The following is a 20,094-nucleotide window of genomic DNA, read 5'->3' as shown; positions in this document are numbered from 1 at the left end:
TCAAGTAGCCACAACCTTTTGAATCTATTTGAACGAAGTAGAACATAAACAGTAATTACCTCCCTGATTAAACAGTAGTTGCATCTTTATGACATTGTCCGAACATAAACATTGCAGAGTAAAACTTACCCAGAAACTCTATTAATCTATACTGTTGTTTATGTCATGCAAAAACTCGTTCACATGGGTAAATCTACAATAAAATACAATCAAAACTGTTCCTAGAACTCCATACTAATCAAACCCCTAACCTGGTTGTCACTGGTTTGTTCTGTGATGGCGCTCCTTCTTGTATCGAGACTGATACGGATCAAAACCACCTTCCTCTGCCCCATAAACGGCCCATGAAGGTGTTGGAGCCATGTAATCCTTACTGTCAAAATGTTTTCCAGAGGCCACCTGCATTTTCCATAAGAATGGATGAGTGAATAAATATGATCGCCCAAATGGCACTCTAGGAGTATATAATTGTTGGAGCCAAATATACCAGATCGTGAAACTTTTCATAGTCAATCCACGTGAACCACTGGCCATCAATCTTGAACTTGCTAGTTTTTGCCAGGAGGACACAGCACGAGTGGACATGCTCGCATGCGACTTCATACTCCCCGTTACTTTTCAAAGCTAAGGCCTCTGAAAATGCTTTCACATCAGCATGCCAGGGCACATTCTCCATTGTCAACTTTGATGTAGCAGACCTGTGAATTGATCAATCTGAATATAGAACTAAAGCATTTAAATGACCTGACTACTTAGGAACCAAAGAAACGAAAACTTACGTTCCACAATATGTAACTCCCTTGATTTCAACAAAATCAGGATTGCCAAGGCCAAAAATGTTATAATAAGCATCAATATCTTTTGTATTCCAGCCCTTCACCAGAGTTAGGCGATAAACAGTTCGTTGCTGTTTGTCCTTGAGGGAAGTCAAGGAATCCTGGCGATAAAAATTCAAGCATACACATGAGTAACACCAGAAGTACTGAATCATTTTGTTTTTATCAGTGGATTGAAGACAAGAAATTGGGACCTCAAAGTATCAAGTAGATCAGATGCTTACAATGAATCGCTCCCAAAAATCCCCAAAAAGTGGCCTATCAATCGCCTTCAAACTCTCTTTAGTTGCAGCATCTACACTTACATATAACTGTGTGCAAAGAAGTCCAAAATCATTGCCAACCAAAACTAAAGAATAGCATGATGTAAGATCAAACAGCAATATAACAGTAGCAAGCAAACCTGTGTGATAGGGTTCAGCATTTTGATCTTTTCAGGAAACTGAGCATTTGTTACTAGAAAAGTAGAAATCCGTCTTCGATGCAGCTCATCTATGAGTGCATTAATCTCAGGATACATGATGGGTTCACCAACAAGTGATAAGGCACAATGCCTGGGAGAGAGACCCTCTGTTAATCGCTCCAATGTAACACCTGCAGTAGAAGATATCTCATGACATAAAACTAAGCATATCTATACACTATTAAGTTTCCTAGGATTTAGTTGATGATAGTACAACCAAATAGTTGGGGAACCCAATATAACCATGCCTTCCTAAACGGTGTTTCAATTAATTCATCACTGGTTCGAGCTGTCTTGTACAACTAAAAATACTTAGCATTATCCAAGGATGTATTTCTTCCCCAAAGAAAAAAAACCACAGGATTTACCAGGAACTCCTTTCATTTGCTTGATCATTTTCGTGTGCTGGTCTATGGCAGAATTAACAATCTCTAACGGATCATCCATCTTCCACTGCCAACTCTTTCCGACAGGATTTGTGTGATGTCTCCAACAAAAAACACATTTGTTGGCACATGCCAGACTAGGGGTTGTCTCCATGCACCTATTTCATTCAAACGTCTCAAATTTAAACTGCTACTTGAGGCAATGTGAAATATACATAAACAACTATAAAAGTAAATGCGACTATGTAAAATATACAAGTTCAAAATGTATATGCTATAAGACTGCCAATTCACACTAATTCAATAGCACTGAGGTATTACAGATATGCAACAGTCAAGCTAAAATATGCGCATAATGCATGAATTCAGAGTCACACAGACGTGTATATGGGAAGGGACGGTGCGAAATCTGCTCCAAATTGATAATAATTTCGGTTACCTGTGACTTTCTATGCCATAAAACGAGTGTTTGTAGCAACCTCCACGGCCTCGAAGCTGCGACTTTGTCCATCTGCAAATTTTGACACCGCTATGAGAACCAATAATTTTATACCCCTGCATTTTCACTCGAGGAAAATCAAAGCCAAAGATCAGAACAAAAATCCTAAAGGCAAACACAACACTTCCAAATTTTCCAGAAAGAAGTCTGCTCAGACAAGCTTACCTGCTTCGTTAAGCTAGCTCGAATAACCGGAGTGACCATCTCTTTTTTACCATTCACTGTCCCGTTCGTCTTCGTCGCCGCCACTGGGTTCCTTCTTGAAGGTCCTTTACCTGCAATATCCTCAAGATCAACAACACCTGACTCCCCACCGTCCTCCTCCTCCTCATCCTCCTCGTCTGACCCATCAAAGCTCTCAGCTTCACATTCATCACCAACCCCATTACCCAAAACCCCGCCATTTTCCGCCGCACCACCCTTCAGAAACCTCACCACCTTCCCACTCCAAGCATCAAACACCTCGTCTAAATCACCACCGTCCACGTCCCCTTCCCAAATCGGAAACATCTCAGAAGCGCCCAACGCCCTCATCCTCCTCGCCAAGTCCTTCCCCACCGCATTGAACGTAGAGCCGTAGGCTCGGCTCCCAACGCCGAAGACGGCGAATTTGCAATTGGAGAGCAGCAGCGATCCCACCCTGAAGTCCTCCGCGCTCTCGGCGAGCCAATTGGAGAAGAACTTGGCGTTCGGAGGCGGCTTCCCGTCATCCCACGTCGAAGCGACGATCAGAACTAGGGTTTCCTTCGGGAGGTCTTCGGGCTCGTAGTTGTTGGGGTTGACGAGGTCGAAAGCGACGCCTTTTAACGTCAGAAAATCGAGCAGGCGACGAGCTAGGGCTTCGGAGGTTCCGGTTTGGGAGACGAAGAAGAGCTTGCCTCTGCGAGGCGAAGAGCCAGGGTTAGGGTTTAGGGATAGCTTGAGGCGTCGGAGGCGGCGGGATTTGTAGAAACAGTAGACAGTGGTGGCGGAGAGGAGGGCGAGGAGAGTGAGCCGCGCAGGAGCAGAGGAGAGGAACATGGCGGGAATTAAATTTGTTGGATTGTCCTTTGGCGGACAATCACATGAATGTTATGGAGGCGCGAAGATGAGTGGAGTCCGTTGCAGAACTGCGAGAAGAGTGAACGAGCAGGCGGAAGACGGCGATTAGAATTTTGGGTACGCAATGTTGGTGGGCTGATTCTGGACCTTCTAGTGCACATGCCCATATGCACTAATATCCCTCATCAAGCCTTCGGTACCACACGAGGCAGTAACGTACTTTCGTATAATTTCAATGAGTAACATTGTGTCAAATTGAATTGACTCGTATTATAACACGTACAAGAACCAGGGTAACAATCAAATAAACCTTTCTGGAATACAAGGATACAGCATTTCGCTCCTGAAAGAAAATTATTCATTTGCAGACGTAGACAATCACATGAGCTAGAGCGAATGTTCTTCCCATTATGCACCTGGGTTCAGATCCCCTTCTCTGCAATTTAGATAAGTTTAAAGTAAAATTCGCTCGTATAAAAAAGAATCTTGATTCTTTAATATAACATCTTTATATAATACACAAACCTATACACAGAAAAATTCATCACTTGAAATGTTTAGGAAAAAACATACTAATGTGCACTCTTAGTGAACTGGACTCATTCACCCTCACTTCCTCAGCTCATCCTCTACATCAACTGCAACTGCATCACCAATAAAATTCAAGTGGTAAATAAAAAACATCGGTTATAAGAACGCTCAAAATTGGATGGAGCACCCGAAGGAAGCATGGCTTCGCCGCAGGTCTTCGTGCTGTTATGGACTTGTATGAAGCTGCATTATCGTTTTTAAGGCAGCCACAACGTTTTCTGGGCGCATAAGATACCCTCCTTTCCCTGAGCATAAGTCATCCGGATCTCCCAATGCATACTCTTCAATATACCCTCCAGGGGTTCCAGTACCTCAACTTTCTCACGTATAATCGCCCAACCTCCAGGCCGTAACAAGCGATCCATCTCAACAACAATTGATACAGGCTGCTTACACCTGCAAAGTAGTATTCCAGATGTAAAGCATTGGGACACTTGAAAAATCGGAGACTTAAATAACAAAATGTCACTGCAAACAGTAATGAAGCGCTAACTGGAGGAGTTGGCTCTCACCTATTCTTAAGCCGCGAAAACAGATGATCCAAATGCAAAAGGTCATATGATCTGGGATAAGTACCGAAAGACTCGCACCAGTCGTGGTAGGTTCCAACAAGCCCGCGTTCAAATATGAAAGGAAGTGTATCGGGTGCATGGACAGGTACCACATTCATCACCCAAACCTTTTGTTGTGCGAGGGCTGCAGCAAATCTGCGTAAAGTACATTACAATTCAATTCACCAACCAACTTCGATGTGTTTCTATTGAAAAGAAAACAAAAGAAAACACAAGGTTCTGTTGAATTTATTTACATACCCTCCATAGATGGCTTTCATGTCCATTACATTTCGAATTTTTGACCAGTCGATACCCAGTCCAGTGAGATAAGATTTATCAACAATAGCTTTCCAGTGCTTGGTGTCTGCATCCAATTTATCTTTATCACTTAACCAGTCAGGATACCTTTCGAGCCTTTTGGGCCATTCCTCTGGCCACTCTGTGCCACGCTGTTCAATGGCAGATGGAATGGGGTGCAAGCAAGTCTTCACGGGAACGTACCTGTTAAGGGACATATAAGGCTAACTGTTCCTAAAAGAACGAAATCATCAAAAAGTAGTCTTCCATGCACAGATAACGAACATACAGATTCCGTTCAACAAATTAACGAGCCAGAAATGGAATATGTATGGATTCATAATGCTAAAAACCTAGAAGAGACGAATATTGTCAAGCAAGTTCATTTAAGCTTACCAGGCTGCATCAGGGTTTTCATTTTCCTTGCACAAAGGTGGATATTTCTTCCTCCTCAGATCATATATATCATTTGAGTCTGGCTTCTGGTATATTTTGACACCCACGTCACTGACTTCTTCAGTTTTATGAGCCAGAATATTCCAACAGATAGATGCGGTCAATTTAGCCATGGCTGGAAGATAAGAAAAAAATGCCACATGTTATCAAATTATTCAGCACAAGCAACTCAGGATAAAATTATATAATATCATAAAGCAAACAAATCTTAGATATCCTAAGGAAGTTAGTCCTCGCAAAAATAGTATTAACTGTAAGATATTCGGACCACAAGGCCTACTGCTCCAGCTTTCAAGCATCTAAAATAATTATTATTATCATAATAGTTAGCAGCATAGGGCAAACCTTCTTCTTCTTCAAAGCTGTCATGTTTAGTTGACAAGACAAAGTATCCGCCTGGCCTTAAAATCCTATTCATCTCTAGAAGATGCTTACCCCCTGCAAAAGAAAGAACACCATGAAAGTGACTTAAAGTTGGATTTGAAACTTCAAGAAGAAAAAAAATGAAGAATGGAAGGCAGAAAGAAATCGATTCAGACCATTTGAATGCCAAGGAATGGTGCAACCGCCACAGTGAACAGCATCAAAACCACCACTGGGGAAAGGCAGCCTTCTATTTTGAAAATGGCTAACTAAAGCAGGAAAACCACGTTCGAGGGCAACTTGAGCTAGGTCAACTAGGTCATCTTTCAAGCCCAATGCCAATGTTAATACATCCTTATCAACAAGAGAAGCCCCAAAGGCGGAATCTGTACATCCAATATCCAGCACTACACGGATATTCTTACCCCATTCGATGTCTGGTACCATCTATCAAACAAAATAAAAATTCAAACTTCTTTTTATGGTAAGACTTACAGCAATTACTATTAGGAGATAACTAGCACATACATACACATCAGAGTACGTATATGGTGAAGTTTAATTGCCATCTGTAAATAGAGGCTGGTTTCAAACTCCACATCTCTCACAATATTAGGATGCAAAAATATAGTAGAGATAAAACAGTTAGACTCTTTATCCTAGAAATATGAGATTTTCCAAGGTTTACCACTAATTTCATATATAAAAACACACGTTCGAAAGAGAAATCGTCTATCTACCCAAATAATCATTTACAAGCGTTATCAATTCATTTCAGGTTGTAATAAAAGAGGCATCATACAGATTCTCAAATTCAATGGACAATGAGTAAAAGTCACACCTCTTCAATGGACTCAAGATAGTGAAGAATCCCACCCTTCAATTCAGACTGGTTCTGAGGGAAAGTCAGATATTCTCCAGACTTCATCACCCAACTATGTTCCTTGATGAATGCCGCCAGTTTCGGATGCTCCACATTCTTGTACAATATCTACAAAACACGAAATGTTACGAAAACAAAACATCAGTAAAATTTGTTTTCCTCACATTGTACTACACTTGAATACAAGAAAAACATATGAAACCCTAAGCATATATACCTTCTCCTTGCTCTCAGGCCAGGGGACTGGAGGGCCGTATCCATCGTGGGGAAGAGGTACAAGACACATAGGTTCCACTTTCGGGCAACTCCTCTCCGTATGCCTATACTGCAGCCTTCCAGATCCAACTTCCGTATCAATACAAGGAATGTAATTATGCTTGCTCCTTGTGCTACATTGTTTCCAACTATAATGTGCTTTTGGATCAAACAATGGACCCTTCATCTTATACTTCTTCCCTCTTTTTTCGGATTCACCACCGTCATCTTCCAGCTTCACCTCCTCCGATTCCTTATCCATCGTCTCCATCAAATTATCCCCCTCTCCCCCTGCTTCCCCATTTCCTTCACTCTCATCACCCAAAGCTTCTTCCTTTCCATCCACCACCTCCTTTTCTTCATCCCCATCTTCCTTTTCAATCTCCGAATCTTCATTCTCGGATTCCAAGGTCACATTTTTACCCTTTGCCACACTCTCTGGTAACTTTTTCTTACCCTTCCCCTTCTTCCCATTTACCGCTTCTTTCTTCTCCTTCTCGTATTTATGCTCACGGGCAGGTGAACTCACAGCAGAGTCATTTGCCCTTTTCTCCTCCCCACCATTACTAGCAACTTGGTGGGTCCCACTGGGAGTGCTCGCTCTGGTGCTCTTTGATCCAGGCGACTTCCCAATGTTGTCGAAGCTTTCGATTCGGGTGGTGACGGAGGAGGAAGAAAAAGAAAACATCGACCAGACGAATATAAAGCAGAGGCCCAAGATTGCCACCGCCGTCATTTTTATGCAGAACCCACCTGGCCGTTTTGCTTGGCGGCCCAACCGAGCCACTGCCATCTCTCTCTCTCTCTCTCTCTCTCTCTAAAAATACACCCCAATAAATGAACTTTGAAGAATGTAAACTAAGTAGCCTATCAATCTGGAAACCCCCCAATGAAAAACCCCGCCAAAATTGGATAAAATATCGAAATTCAAATCCAGAAGTGGGATTTAAGCAGAAAATGAAATCTTTAACAAATCTGGAGCAGGAGATGAGACAGATCTGTGGAAATGTTTCTAAAAATGGAAATAGAAGATGAAACTGCGAGTACCCAAATGGGAAAATCACCGTCTGGATCGAACTACAACAAAAAGAAATAGCCTTTCAAAGAATTTATAACCTTCAAGATCATGAAAAATCTAAAGAAGAGTTTTTTTTTTCCCGATGAACTGAGAAATTAAAGAAGGAACTTGAATTGGGTAAGTACTAATTAGCACCTACCCAATATAAATTAGCTTTTAGCAGCAGAATTTTCAAATAAGTGGGAGAAACTTCTCTGTCACTCGGAAAAATTAAAATTAATTTTTTTTTTAAGTGATTAGTTGGGGAAATGACTAATGAGCAGAGGTAGTAATCGAGTATAAAGTAATAAACTTTTGAAATTTGTTTATAAAAATTATGTTGTCTGCGAAGTGGGCAGTGCTGTTAAGGTTGTCGTGTCATCTATAAGAGGCTGGAACTCATGTCGTAGATTTTATTTGCATTTTGCGGCGAGCGCCATGGATGGAAATTGACCGCCACCAGAAAGTTTCGGGTTTATGTCCAGGTTACGGTGCGTACTGCGCACAACAGCTAACCAGCACGTGCCTAAAAATTTAGCGCGTAAATAATTGAATATGGTCACTTAATATGGTATTAATCGCGTATAATATTTGAATACGGTCACTTAGTATGGTATAAATCATTTTCACAAGTGAACGATGAAGTTGACAATTTTCAAATTGTACATATTATTCATTTATATTATGCTCATGAAGTGAATATCTGATTATAACGTGAGAATGTATTAATCAAATTGATTTTAGTTTAGAGAAAAAAGATTGAAATGGAAAAATCTCTATCACCTCATATTTTTTAAATAATTTTTTATAATATTAGAATAAGAATTGACGTTAAACTATAAGGTAAATGAGAGTTCATGAAGAATTCTTTAAGAGAATCGCTTTAGCATTATCTTGCTATTAAACTTTAGGTTTGAATTACTGAAGAATGCAAGATTATTACTTCAGAAAATTGCCAAAATAAAAAATTGAGTGGTTCTACTCATACCAATCGATAACTCGATGCAAAAGTGTTAAGGAGTTCATCATGAAGGGTGGCCTGCCGGGCCTTTCATGGGCAACACTTGATGTTACAAAACAGGTGAAGAGCGCTTAGCACATAAAACACGTAGTAATAGAATTTACGTTCGAGAGAGAGATCGAGAGAGAGAGAGAGGGTTGTCTTAGCAGCGGGTTCTCATCAAACATGTAGGGGATCATATCTTTCTACATAACTAGAGTACCATAATTGTAGGTAGTCTTCGGTTAATTTTACGTAATTTCAAACTTAAATATTGATTTTGTGCATCTATATTTCATTCATGCGAAGAACATACGATCAATCTCAGTGATCTCTTGACGTGTCGCCTTCAGAACCTTGATGAGTTGTGGTATGTGAGTCCGTTGGCATTGGATCTACAGCAGTCACCTTATCAGAGTCTTGATGTTGAGTAGAACCTGAATATAATGGCACTGATGATGATGTTAACAGTGGGGCGCGGTTGACAGGTGGTGACCGTTGTCCGGAAGGATTGGGTGGGTTCGAGTAAGAAGGCTTTTCCTGAGATGCATGCATGTTGACCTTAATCCTGCATATTCAAGAAATATTATCATCTTTCGGTCCAAAATACAAGTTTCAGCAATACTGGTTGTCCTGCTACCAAAGCAAAATGATTGACAAACCCATACTACAGCATGGAACCGAAGATTTAAGAAGAATGTGTTGTGCTATTATGTGCAGGTGAAAATCGCTTAAAATCTTACCTGTTGTGGATATCGACATACTCATCTGTTTCATCCCATATCTCTTCCTGGTATAAGCAGAGATTTACAATTCGGATCAATACATGCAACAATTAAAATTTACAAAAATCCAGTATCCAGATAATACTCACACAAGTTTCGTAAGAAAATGCAGGAGCAGATTCAGTTACTTATTCCTACAATGCATGACCATTACCTGAAGAAGTTCTTCGATGACATCCTCCATGGTAATTACTCCTACAAACTCTTCATTGTCTGGGAAAACTGGAATGGGACCGTTCTCAACGTCCAGAATGCAATGTGAACAGCCTCTGTGTCGTTTCTTAAATGCAGGAGTAGCTGATGGGCTTTTCTTAGATTGTTGACCTCCATCACCATTGTCCAAAGCACTCAGAGCATTGCTTGAACCCACTTTTTCATCTGGAATTCAACAAGAACACAAATTATGTACTTCAAAGGACACACATACAAAAAGGTGGCAGTGATTGAAAAACTCAGGAAAAGCACATACATTGAGAAATCAGATAGCCAGAAACTCAGTTAATCATATCAATCATACAGGACACACAGAACAAGTTAAATCCATTAACATACTCAAATGGAACTTTACATTATGAATACAGAATGAAATATCATGAAACAATTAAATATTAAAACTGAGATTTGAATCTTGAACCTCAAAATGAAAATAAACCTAAACAGCAGCATTCTTTTGTTGCTGCTACGAATATACACACCTTTCTTGAATGATGCCACAGGTTGGCCCGCTTGCTTCTTACAATCATCCTTAAACACAGGTGGTTCGCCATCTTTGCCATTCTTTAGTGCATCCTTTTTCCCGTTTGGATACTTAAAGACAACAGCAATGTGACTGTGACCTTTCTGAAATTCATTTAGAATATCATACAGAGGCATGTCTTCTGAAACCCTGTGGAGCAAATGAAGAGGCCAGCCAAGAATTATCATGCTCCGGCCCAATAAAAATAAAACACAGGCAGTGAAACAAACTATTTTAGGAAGGGGTGTGATATCCACACACCCCTTTTTACTTCTCACACACCCCTTATTAATTTATGTCCTTTGATCTTCTTCATTTTATTCGATCCGACGGCCGGAAATTAAGGTGTGTGAGAAGTAAAAAGGGATGTGTGGATAGCAGCACACCCCCTTCAGGAATTCTCAAAACTACATTAGCTCATGTCTTGTATCAGATAATAAAAACCAAAATATAATGAGGTACTATCATACCGAGGAATTTTTCTGATCATCAGTTTTCTCAAAGTAACTCCACCTTCTGGATCAACCATCAAGAGATTCTTAACCTGCACTTATATGAAATGAACTGATACATTTGAAGCTAGCATCACTCTTGTTTTTTGGTCGGACATGCACTATCACTTCAACTTTGATATAGTATATAATCAAAGCAAAAATGGAATTACCAGAACAAGACCAATTATATTTCCGGGCTTCCCACAATAAACTGGAACTCTACTATGACCCATTACCATTATTGCATTCAATGTGTCCCTGGAGAGAAAATAGAGTGACAGGTTTAAAAAAATGGAAGAACACATCAAATATGATAGAGAGAACAAACCGAAATCCACAAACCCACAAAGTAACAGGTGCATCCAGATCAAGGGCAAATGCATTTGTTATGGGAGTCATAGCATCTTTTGCTGTCTTTTCAGTCAATTCAAGTGCCCCAGCAATGATGGTAGTCTCATCATGTGTTAAATCCCCACCTTTCCCAGCCTAAATAACAAATCATATGCATATGCCATATTTAATCACAGAACATGGGAAACCGGAGGACTTTCGGAAAGTTGAAAGTTCCTAACATATGCCACTAGACTACTAGTATAGTGCCTGATGTGAACTTTCAATATGCGAGAGCTTAGTCAGGTTATATACCTCATTTCCATGAAAATTCACAAAAGTCTTTAGCTCTGCTCTTCGTAAAAGAGCAGATTGTCCCTTACCCAGCATATAATCCAGAACCTGTGGAGAGAACAAATATAGAACAAATAAAATGACAGAATAGGAAACAAAAATGCAATTAATATCAGAATATATGCAGCTACGTCAAACAGTCAAGACACATCACAAAATTTACAAACATCTAAAGTCGTTGTAATCATTATGTAAGTTCATGCATTAACATCACCTTGCTAATGGGATACGAAATGGGGAGGAAAAGAACAAGAAGAAAACGCACAAATGGGGCCATTGTCGCCCCAACAGTCAATCCATAGCGAGTGCAGACTGCTTGCGGCAATATCTGGAGTAGCAACGAATACAAAGAACCAAAAGTAAACATCTTTTGTATGTATGTAGATACCTTCTTAAACTAAGCACTCGGCGTGAAATGCTCTTCCGAAGACAACTTACCTCCCCAAACACCAGGATGAGAGTGACCGATAACACAATGGCCGCCCAAGGAGGCACAAGACTATCCAAAAACACCGGAAGAGCCTAATAACACAGGAAACATCATCAACTACTACTAATTAATTGCCCTAGATAAAGCCACAACATCACACGATTACCTCCATTGCTAACGCGTTTCCGATTAAAAGAGTGCAAAGTAACAGGTGCTGATTCTTCACCACCGGATAAATTTTAGCTGCAAAAAAGGGAGCAGTTTAAAGCAATTAAACACACGCAAATCCAGTTCTTCTGTAAAGTTCAACTATTCTTTTGACTTGGACTGCAATAAACTGAGTCATCTAGTAATTTAGCTTACTGTCCAGCATCTCACAAAACAATATCATAACTTCCAATCCAGAAAACCGTTTCCAAAAACGATATTTGAATAAGTTTCAATCCAAAAAAGTTCTTATAGCTCAGAATCCAGAGGATCGCCCAAAGAAATGAAAAATTCGAAATTCGAAATTGCTGAGCAGCTCCAAATTTCATAAACTAAAAACAAATAACAAACAAAAAAATTTAAAGAAAATGAAATTATGAGGGAAGAAAGCTCACCGGCGTGTTTGCGATCCTGAGGGCGGCCGGACTTCATGAGGACCTCGAGGTCGACGAGGCCGAGGGACATGAGGCCGAGAGTGAGTCCGGCCATCATTCCGGCGAAGCATACCAGGCCTACGATTATCAGCAAGTACAGAAAGAACTTCGTCCCGCAGCAGGCCACCACCGCAGCCATCTCCGTCGCTCACTGGCTCGGTTGCTGGAGAGTGGAGACCAAAATTTGAAGCCGTGCGCGTGGGTTTGTCTTTCTCGGACCTTTTAGGTTGGGTTACTGGATATCTTTTTGGGCGGTTCAGTTCCCTCGATTTTTTTATTTGCTTCCACAAACACACTTGCTTTTAGCGGTGCCAGTGGAGCAAGTGCCCGCGTTAACAAGAATAACTTGCGTTTAATTGAGACGATAAGACCACGGTAATTTTTTTTTTTTTTAAATAAACGATATTATTTACATTAACTAATAATATGAACTTAACCTCATAATAAGCTAATAAGCTAGTAATAATATGATTCAAATTTACCTTTAACGATAATCAGATAAATACCACTAGACCGTGATAATTTAAATTCACCATTCTCTTCCTTAAGATAAATAATACCATTTGTTTACAACAAAAATTAAAGTGCGACAACAATGGGTGACATGTTTATTGAGAAACAATTTTACACTCTTCACTTCATATATCTTTTTCTAGTTTTATAGTTGTAAGATTAAACAATTAAAGTAAAACTAATAGTCATATACTAACAAATTTCTATTTCAACCTTCCTTTTTTTTCTCTTACACGTAAGTTTAAATCCGTTACTCATAACCATCCGACATGACCCCTAAGTTTGAATTCGCTTCTCTTCTTGTAATCCAGGTAGTTTAAAACATCATATCGTGCACACAAAATTAATCAAAACAAAATCTCACTAATACAATTTTTGTCTCAAAATCCTATAGAAAAGACAGTTTATCTTAAGAAACGGGTATTAACTTCGAAGATGGATTGTCTGCCCTCCTATTTCCATACTCTTCTCATCCTCTCCTGTTTTGTGTGGTCACGGTTAAGCCACGTCAACATTTTATATTCCTATTACTTTTTGTTTTATTATTTTTATAAAAAAAATCAATATAAAATATCGACGTAACCGTAACCACACAAACAGAAGGGGATGAAAATAATATGGAAATGGAAGGGCAGACAATCCACCTCCATTAACTTCATCTAGGAAAATATTGGTCAAATATGGGCTCTGTCTGCTGATGCCAGTTCTGTTTGTGTCTGGGCCCGTCACTGTTCTCATGAAGCCGTAGTTGATTTCGGGCTTTAGGGCCCATCCCTTTCAAGTTCCAACCGACAAAAGAGACGTTTCGCTTTTCCGGTAGGAATTACCGGCTACCAAAACAAACTACCCCCGCAGCTAAAAAGTCTTTTGGCGCGTGGGCTAGTGTCACCACGAGAGGAGACTTTCTTCCACCCCTGGAATGCTAGACGCTTTCGACCAATAATACAATGTCACGTCCAAAAGTTATATGGCATGCTACTTTTCCGAGACCCCACGGTGGCATCACGGATGCAAGTATACAGGGTGAATCACTTGAACACGACTACAAACTGATAGCCAATCAATTCGGGGCCTTTTGGGAAACCCCAAACAGCCTAAAGCCAATTGCCTTCCTTTGCCAGTTGCCACAGTGCAACGCAAGCAAACATGTACCACCAAAATGGACGCCTTTGTCGCATGCACAGCCAAAACCAAACAAATGAGTACTTGTTAAAAAACCATGAACTGGATTGGACTGGACTTCCATTTATTAGGAGCCACTCGCACCAGATAATAGCACAACGGCTGTAAGGCCGAAAACAGAAAGGCACATTAAATTGGGCAGTCGTGGACTGCATTGCAACCTTCCTTTTTTATCCAGGCAAAAATAAAAGCCGGGACGCGACTTGTAAGCCATTTTCTCCAACCCATTTGGCTTTGTGTTGTGTGGCTCTCTTTTCTTATCCCTCTTATCACCTGCCTCAACCTAACCTTATGATCCCACCTCTATCTTCTGCTTACACATAGCATGCCATATGTTCTCCATTCCTTTCTATTAGTTTCCAATTTTCCGTGCAGTTTGAAGGCTTTTCCGAGCAATTTAAAGACCATGTCAAGTCAAGACAATGGCTCACCTGAGTTCCCAACGTGGCCGGAGTTCAAGCTTCCGGACTTGTTGTCCACAGACACCATTCGACAGGTTCATGCAACGATTGAGAATGAATGGGATCCTCTTCAGCGGTCGGCTTGCCAGACGGCAGCTGGGAGAGCCTTGTGGAATCATGTCATTCATGACCCCCTGGCAGACATACTTGCGGGAGAGTCCTACCTTAAAAGCCTCCATGAGAAGATAAAGAAAGACTGCGTCAACAAGGCGCGAGAAATCTCTGGTGTCATTCTTGCAGTTCGAACACTCTGGTTTGATTCGAAGCTTGAAGCAGCACTTCATTCCTTCAACAACGGGGAGGCACAAGTAGTTCTTCTTGGGGCAGGTTGGTAAAATCACAATATTTGGTTAACAGTACTCTTTGAAACAATGTGGCGTACATCAAGTTGCACTTCGTGCCTGTGATGTACGATGTTGGGACATTTTTGTGTATGACGGATTTTTAATCATAGGAGTTCTGAGTAACAGATAATCCTGACATCGTGACACCAGATGAGTTGTTCATTTACATTGCTTTATCAGAATCTACTATATGAATCCCTGTAAAGTGAAAATCAAATCCCGTCAAAATGAACACTTTCTAGGAAAACTGATCCTCAACATGCAGTTCTGGCTTCTGATTATGCACCAAAGTAAAATACAGATCACGAATTATTGGTCATGTATATGCATATGTAAACTGTAGGAAACAATGACAAACTTTTAGACCATGCCCCACCCAAAGACTAATTGTAGTTTATACTAAATTATCAATAGCATGTATATGGACACTGAAATCTCTCAAGCTTTCACGTGTACGGAAGTAAATATACAGCCTATGATAAAAATTGCACTTCTGTTTGTAGGAATGGATGCAAGGGCTTACCGATTGAGTTGCCTGAAGGAAAGCAATGTGTTTGAAGTTGATTTTCCTGATCTCCTGCAAATAAAAGCCACTCTCCTGCAAGCAGCGATGGATTCTACAAACGGTCACCCGTGTCTAACGATGACAGCAAAATCCATTACAAGAGTGGCGGCTGATATCAGAAGCAATGACTGGCTCGAAAAACTTCAAACATCAGGGTTTGTGCCTGAGAAGAACACAGTGTGGGTTCTAGAAGGCATCCTCTACTACCTAACCCATTCCGAGGCCACACAGGTACTTGAAACCATAGCAGACAAGTGCTCGCTTACTCAGACGGTACTCTTGGCAGATTTTATGAACAAACCATCAATCAGTCTTTCCAATTCCATCTTCCATTTCTATAGCGATTGGCCTGATCATCTGCTGCCATCTCTTGGCTTTTCTCATGTTAAACTATCACAAATTGGTGATCCAGATGCTCATTTTGGACTCATGCACGATCCCTCAAATCTGTTCAACAAGCTTCGCAGCTTGCCTAGGTCAGTACATACCCACCCAGATGATGGAACGCCATGCTGTCGCTTGTATTTGGTTGAGGCTTCTGGTTCACCGAATCAAACTATTCCATAGATAGCCAGCAGATATTTACTACATATCTCCAACTAGCTGCTCAGCTTGTCTAGGTCAGTACAGCACAGCCAGGTGATGGAAAACTTCGCTACCGCTTGGTTTAGCCATCTGATTCAACCTATTAGACCATTCCAAATGGACCAACAGGTGATAATGATCTGATCAAAAGTGTCAGCTCAAAATTAAAGCAGCATAGGAGTGGGCAGCATCAATATTTGTAGTTCTGCGAAGAAAAATATATTCCATTGGAATGAGAAACTCAAACAAATTTGAGATGTCTGAAAATTTCCAAGAAGCCAATACTTATATTCAATTGTTCAATTATGTTAGGCAAATTATCAACAACACCCACCAACAACTGGTATGCAAAGTAAGGAAAAAGAAAATAAAAAATAAATAAATATTATAGCTAGTAGAGTCGCGGAACGCATTCTATGCATTTAGAAGTGTGGATTTTGCTTCATTTCAAGTCATCAACCTAGTTAGTATCTGGAATGATTTTGACCACTAGAGTTAATTAAATGACTAGGATGACTTGAAATGTGACGAGCTATACATTTCTAATTACAAAAAAAAAAAAATCAAGAAAGTTGTTGTTCATTAAAGTTAGTAAGTCTTTATAGAAGGACCTCCGATTCATGTCTTTCCAAAACCAAGAGCAGAGCACCTTTCTGTTAACAAAGACTAGAATAATATCGCCACAATGAGAAACTAAGACTGCAATAACTTTGCTAGATTATAAATATCTAACTTATTGAAGTAAATGGCACAAAACATGGTAGAAGCACATGAAAAGGGCAAAAATCAAGAAACATAATAGACAAGCAACGAGAGATAATCAAATCCACAATATACATGCATCTACAGAATTTCAAGCATGATATCCACTAGATAGTTTTTTCCTACAAATTGGTCAAGCGTCAAGGCAGTCCTTGATTCCTTGCTCAAATTTGTCTAGGGATGATAAGGTATCCATGAGAGAATCTGCAACCTTCTTTCTGCAGCCAATAGAACATAGTGAGATGGGAAAATTTATCGTTAACTTACAACTTGGTACCCTATTATGCGAAACAGAGTACCCAATAAATCTTTCTCAGGGATCAAGAATGCGACAAAACCGAACGCAAATAAATTTCTACAGAAATTCTCTCTTGCCATGTTTACCTTGATAGAAGAGACATACCTTTCAGCGGCAAATTGAGCGTCGGTCTCATTTACCAGACCATTAAGAGAAGTGAATGATCTGCAACATAACAACCATAAAAAATGGAAATGAAAAAGACAATGTTTGTAAATATTACAGCAATTGAATAGAGAAATATACTGCTCTACGATGTAAATATGTCAGACGTAAAATGTACCTTACAAGATCATTTAGCATAGACTCGGCTTCCAATTTTACAGGATCCTTATCACCAAGCAACGACGATGCGTTCTTTACAACCAGACGGAATGTGCAAACCTGTGAAGTAATGAGTTTGATAATATGAGGTCAATTAGCAAAAGTTCAACAGCTCCATCAATCTACAAGATTCTTTCAATGCCATGCAAGAGAGCCTTAAAAATTTCGATAAATTCACACAAGATGCTGCTTATAGTAACTATCCAAACAGTTGATTCTATGCACTAAATAGAAATTAAGAGCCGCCAAATCACCCTGATTAAATAAAACAAGGATAAATGAGCGAAAATGTTGAACCTCAACGCCTGTATTGGCTTGAAATGCAACAAACGAGTTCCTGTCCTCTATAACACAATCCCTTGCAGCAGATCTAAACAATCTCCGAACCTCCTCCATCTCCTTGTTCGTATAATCCGAATCCGTAGCCGCTGTAAAAATAAATCACATTAATCCAGATGAAATTTTACACACACGCACACAATATATATATATATATAGAGAGAGAGAGAGAGAGAGAGAGAGAGAGAGAGACTGAGTAGTCGATGAGCCGCGACGAGGCTCTCTCGGGAGGCATCAATCGGGGCCAGGAGGAACCTGGAGGCCTTCTTCTTCTGCTCGCGGAGCCAATCCTTTGGTCCTGCTGCGGAAATATGGAAAAAATTAGGGTTTCGAGATCAAATAACTAGAAACTGAAGGACTAAATCAAAATGGTGCGAGCTAGCTCACAAATGCCGAAGGAGAATCCGGATGCCGCGTCGGGTCGGAAGAGCGAAGGGATGAGAGCGACGAGGGAGAGCAAAGCGACGTCTCTACGACTGCGTTTTGGGAGTTGAAGATTGGGGGAAGCGTTCGGATTTGAAATTAGGGTATTTGATTTTGGAGGGAAGGATGAGATGGCGGTTACTGTGGGTGAGGAGGAGCTGGAGATAAGGCGGTGCGAAGCAATTGCCATAGTTGTTGCGTGCCTGCCTGCTTCTCTTTTGCGACGACGTGTTGTGGTGCGAGTGACTCAGCGGTATACGACTTGGCGTTTTGCTTTCCTCGTCACGTGAGACGCGATTTTGCATTTCCGACTTGGCGAGACACTATTGGTGGGATTTTATTTTGTGCTCTTAATGGGCTTCAATAAGAGTTGTCGAGTTTAATGGGCCTTATCTAATGAACATTTGGGTTTAGTTGGGCTTGGAATGTCAAAACATTAGATGATTACTCTGGTGCATAAGAACTTTCTTTTTAACTTACTATGCTCTGAATTTAATTTTCTCTCTTCTTCTCAGTAATTCTTAAAGTACTAATATTGCTTTTAATAAAAAAATATATATATATCTCTCTATTATTTCTATCAAATAATGTAAGTTCATAAGTTCAAATTTTACTATTTTTTATTGAAGTTTCATCTACAAGTAATGTTAAAAAAAAAAAAAAAACAACCAAAAACAAAAACCTCCCACTCCCCCCCCCAAGTTCTCTCTCTCTCTCCCCTTCTCATTTTCTAAAAAAAATGTGTTCATACACACAAAGCAAATGCTAGTATGTAGTAAGATCTTTCTAATTGTTGACTTGCATTGTGTTTTATTATTGGGTAGTTTTATTCACACACTCTTATTTTTTTTTGTCTATTAATCTTCTCCAATTCATTTCATCAGACGATCGAAAATTAAGAAAATTGATTTAATTTAAAAAAGAAGAAGAAAATAATCAAAATAATTAATAAATCCTTGTGAAGTGAAGTGAGCCATAATTAATAAATGAAAATAATCACAAAACAATCAAATTATAAAGAAATTTAATTTAATTTTAAAAACAAACGTGTAACATCTTTGATGCAACTACGTGTGTAGCATGCTTGAATTTTTGTTAGTTTCTGGAGTGCACGTTTCTCTTGTTGAGTGGTTTTTTTTTGTCGTCAGTAGTGTACTGTGACTCCCTTTGCATGTTAAATACTTGTCCCGTCCGCCTTCTTCCTCCTCCGAGTCAGATGGCGCCAACGCCTGACGCCTTCAGTTTTTCAGTTACAGACGCATCCGGAGTGCGTTTTTAATGTGATCGAAGCCACCCGGCCTTCCTGCATGAATTTCTGGTAACGCCTCTCGGCCGTTGCAAACAGCAGTATTGTAACGTATCAAACTTCTTTTACCTCAAGTAACGTTGTTTTTTAAGTAATTTTTTTTTCCAAGTAACTTTTTATTTTCATGTGACCAAAAGAGATTTTTGTTTTTTTATTCAACAATTATAGTCCATTAGCACTATTAGTGTAGGACTTTAAAAGCTTTCTACATTAAAGCAAATTGTATATAGAAAGTTGTTAATGACGCTTCAAAAAAAAATTATTATGCTCTCCAAAAACGTGGAAATAGATGACTAATACTTTCATTCCTTGTAGAGGATAAACTTTATTATCTCACTTACAAATAACATACTTTCACCATTAAAAATTCATAGTTGGAACTATTCAATTTCTTAATCAAGTAAAGATCAAGCCTATAAAAAATCATTCAAATTGGATATTATTTAGTCATCTAACTGTATCAAATTAATCAATGATGTAACTACCAAATAACATACTAATGATGACCTGTCCATTTATTTAATGCATTTATATGACTAAT

General features: G+C 39.7%; 5 protein-coding genes across 12 annotated transcripts; 1 reads left to right on the top strand and 4 right to left on the bottom strand.

The window, feature by feature from the left end:
* Nucleotides 1-5: 5 nt before the first annotated feature.
* Nucleotides 6-3,392, bottom strand: LOC103450485 (S-adenosyl-L-methionine-dependent tRNA 4-demethylwyosine synthase-like). Its single transcript, XM_017336202.3, has 8 exons — nucleotides 2,350-3,392; nucleotides 2,125-2,240; nucleotides 1,668-1,843; nucleotides 1,240-1,430; nucleotides 1,061-1,147; nucleotides 780-937; nucleotides 488-698; nucleotides 6-399 (listed from the first exon to the last, which is right to left on the bottom strand). Exons 1-8 carry the CDS (start codon nucleotides 3,202-3,204, stop codon nucleotides 259-261), a joined length of 1,935 nt encoding a protein of 644 aa, XP_017191691.1. The 5' UTR covers nucleotides 3,205-3,392; the 3' UTR covers nucleotides 6-258.
* A 63-nt stretch (nucleotides 3,393-3,455) lies between these two features.
* LOC108174757 (probable methyltransferase PMT28) lies at nucleotides 3,456-8,132 on the bottom strand. Of its 2 annotated transcripts, XR_001791636.3 has the most exons (9): nucleotides 6,587-8,132; nucleotides 6,328-6,477; nucleotides 5,663-5,933; nucleotides 5,469-5,561; nucleotides 5,064-5,238; nucleotides 4,629-4,871; nucleotides 4,329-4,523; nucleotides 3,799-4,212; nucleotides 3,456-3,661 (listed from the first exon to the last, which is right to left on the bottom strand). XR_001791636.3 is itself a non-coding variant. In XM_017336201.3 (8 exons), the coding sequence occupies exons 1-8, from the start codon at nucleotides 7,415-7,417 to the stop codon at nucleotides 4,014-4,016; spliced, it is 2,157 nt and encodes a 718-aa protein (XP_017191690.1). In that variant the 5' UTR covers nucleotides 7,418-8,132; the 3' UTR covers nucleotides 3,700-4,013. The 2 variants fall into 2 exon arrangements, 1 of the variants encoding a protein (XP_017191690.1); XM_017336201.3 differs by lacking the exon at nucleotides 3,456-3,661 and having other exon boundaries at nucleotides 3,700-4,212.
* A 707-nt stretch (nucleotides 8,133-8,839) lies between these two features.
* LOC103450581 (DUF21 domain-containing protein At1g47330) lies at nucleotides 8,840-12,779 on the bottom strand. The gene is made up of 12 exons (XM_017336204.3): nucleotides 12,413-12,779; nucleotides 11,977-12,053; nucleotides 11,819-11,902; nucleotides 11,595-11,708; nucleotides 11,342-11,428; nucleotides 11,043-11,182; nucleotides 10,867-10,954; nucleotides 10,673-10,746; nucleotides 10,162-10,352; nucleotides 9,621-9,844; nucleotides 9,425-9,471; nucleotides 8,840-9,249 (listed from the first exon to the last, which is right to left on the bottom strand). Exons 1-12 carry the CDS (start codon nucleotides 12,588-12,590, stop codon nucleotides 9,006-9,008), a joined length of 1,548 nt encoding a protein of 515 aa, XP_017191693.1. The 5' UTR covers nucleotides 12,591-12,779; the 3' UTR covers nucleotides 8,840-9,005.
* Nucleotides 12,780-13,279: 500 nt separating this feature from the next.
* On the bottom strand, nucleotides 13,280-18,556 carry LOC103450484 (uncharacterized). 7 transcript variants are annotated; one of them, XR_011576186.1, is made up of 8 exons: nucleotides 18,212-18,556; nucleotides 18,018-18,125; nucleotides 17,783-17,913; nucleotides 17,445-17,545; nucleotides 17,248-17,326; nucleotides 16,990-17,081; nucleotides 15,475-16,306; nucleotides 13,280-15,149 (listed from the first exon to the last, which is right to left on the bottom strand). XR_011576186.1 is itself a non-coding variant. In XM_008389846.4 (6 exons), exons 1-6 carry the CDS (start codon nucleotides 18,435-18,437, stop codon nucleotides 17,028-17,030), a joined length of 699 nt encoding a protein of 232 aa, XP_008388068.2. In that variant the 5' UTR covers nucleotides 18,438-18,556; the 3' UTR covers nucleotides 16,796-17,027. The 7 variants fall into 7 exon arrangements, 3 of the variants coding, with proteins under 3 accessions (XP_008388068.2, XP_008388066.2, XP_008388070.2); XR_011576185.1 differs by having other exon boundaries at nucleotides 17,267-17,326; XR_011576187.1 differs by having other exon boundaries at nucleotides 17,267-17,326; nucleotides 17,450-17,545; nucleotides 18,212-18,552.
* On the top strand, nucleotides 14,472-16,368 carry LOC103450580 (uncharacterized). The gene is made up of 2 exons (XM_017336205.3): nucleotides 14,472-14,934; nucleotides 15,455-16,368. The coding sequence occupies exons 1-2, from the start codon at nucleotides 14,472-14,474 to the stop codon at nucleotides 16,081-16,083; spliced, it is 1,092 nt and encodes a 363-aa protein (XP_017191694.1). The 3' UTR covers nucleotides 16,084-16,368.
* Nucleotides 18,557-20,094: the final 1,538 nt, after the last annotated feature.

This window comes from Malus domestica, chromosome 15 (assembly GCF_042453785.1).
Source record: "Malus domestica chromosome 15, GDT2T_hap1".
Lineage (NCBI taxonomy): Eukaryota > Viridiplantae > Streptophyta > Magnoliopsida > Rosales > Rosaceae > Malus > Malus domestica.
This window is presented reverse-complemented; position numbering and strand designations above follow the sequence as displayed.

Coding starts and splice junctions, on each gene's coding strand:
- LOC103450485 (XM_017336202.3), bottom strand. CDS start 3,204: ATGTTCCTCTCCTCTGCTCCTGCGCGGCTCACTCTCCTCGCCCTCCTC. Junction 2,241..2,349: donor GAGCTAGCTTAACGAAGCAG/GTAAGCTTGTCT, acceptor GTGAAAATGCAG/GGGTATAAAATTATTGGTTC. Junction 1,431..1,667: donor GCAAATGAAAGGAGTTCCTG/GTAAATCCTGTG, acceptor CTTCTACTGCAG/GTGTTACATTGGAGCGATTA.
- LOC108174757 (XM_017336201.3), bottom strand. CDS start 7,417: ATGGCAGTGGCTCGGTTGGGCCGCCAAGCAAAACGGCCAGGTGGGTTC. Junction 5,562..5,662: donor CATTCCTTGGCATTCAAATG/GTCTGAATCGAT, acceptor TTTCTTTTGCAG/GGGGTAAGCATCTTCTAGAG. Junction 4,524..4,628: donor ATGAAAGCCATCTATGGAGG/GTATGTAAATAA, acceptor TACTTTACGCAG/ATTTGCTGCAGCCCTCGCAC.
- LOC103450581 (XM_017336204.3), bottom strand. CDS start 12,590: ATGGCTGCGGTGGTGGCCTGCTGCGGGACGAAGTTCTTTCTGTACTTG. Junction 9,845..10,161: donor TGTGGCATCATTCAAGAAAG/GTGTGTATATTC, acceptor GTTGAATTCCAG/ATGAAAAAGTGGGTTCAAGC. Junction 9,250..9,424: donor TATGTCGATATCCACAACAG/GTAAGATTTTAA, acceptor TTGAATATGCAG/GATTAAGGTCAACATGCATG.
- LOC103450580 (XM_017336205.3), top strand. CDS start 14,472: ATGCCATATGTTCTCCATTCCTTTCTATTAGTTTCCAATTTTCCGTGC. Junction 14,935..15,454: donor AGTAGTTCTTCTTGGGGCAG/GTTGGTAAAATC, acceptor TTCTGTTTGTAG/GAATGGATGCAAGGGCTTAC.
- LOC103450484 (XM_008389844.4), bottom strand. CDS start 18,437: ATGGCAATTGCTTCGCACCGCCTTATCTCCAGCTCCTCCTCACCCACA. Junction 18,126..18,211: donor CGGATTCTCCTTCGGCATTT/GTGAGCTAGCTC, acceptor ATATTTCCGCAG/CAGGACCAAAGGATTGGCTC. Junction 17,327..17,444: donor ATGCTAAATGATCTTGTAAG/GTACATTTTACG, acceptor GTTATGTTGCAG/ATCATTCACTTCTCTTAATG.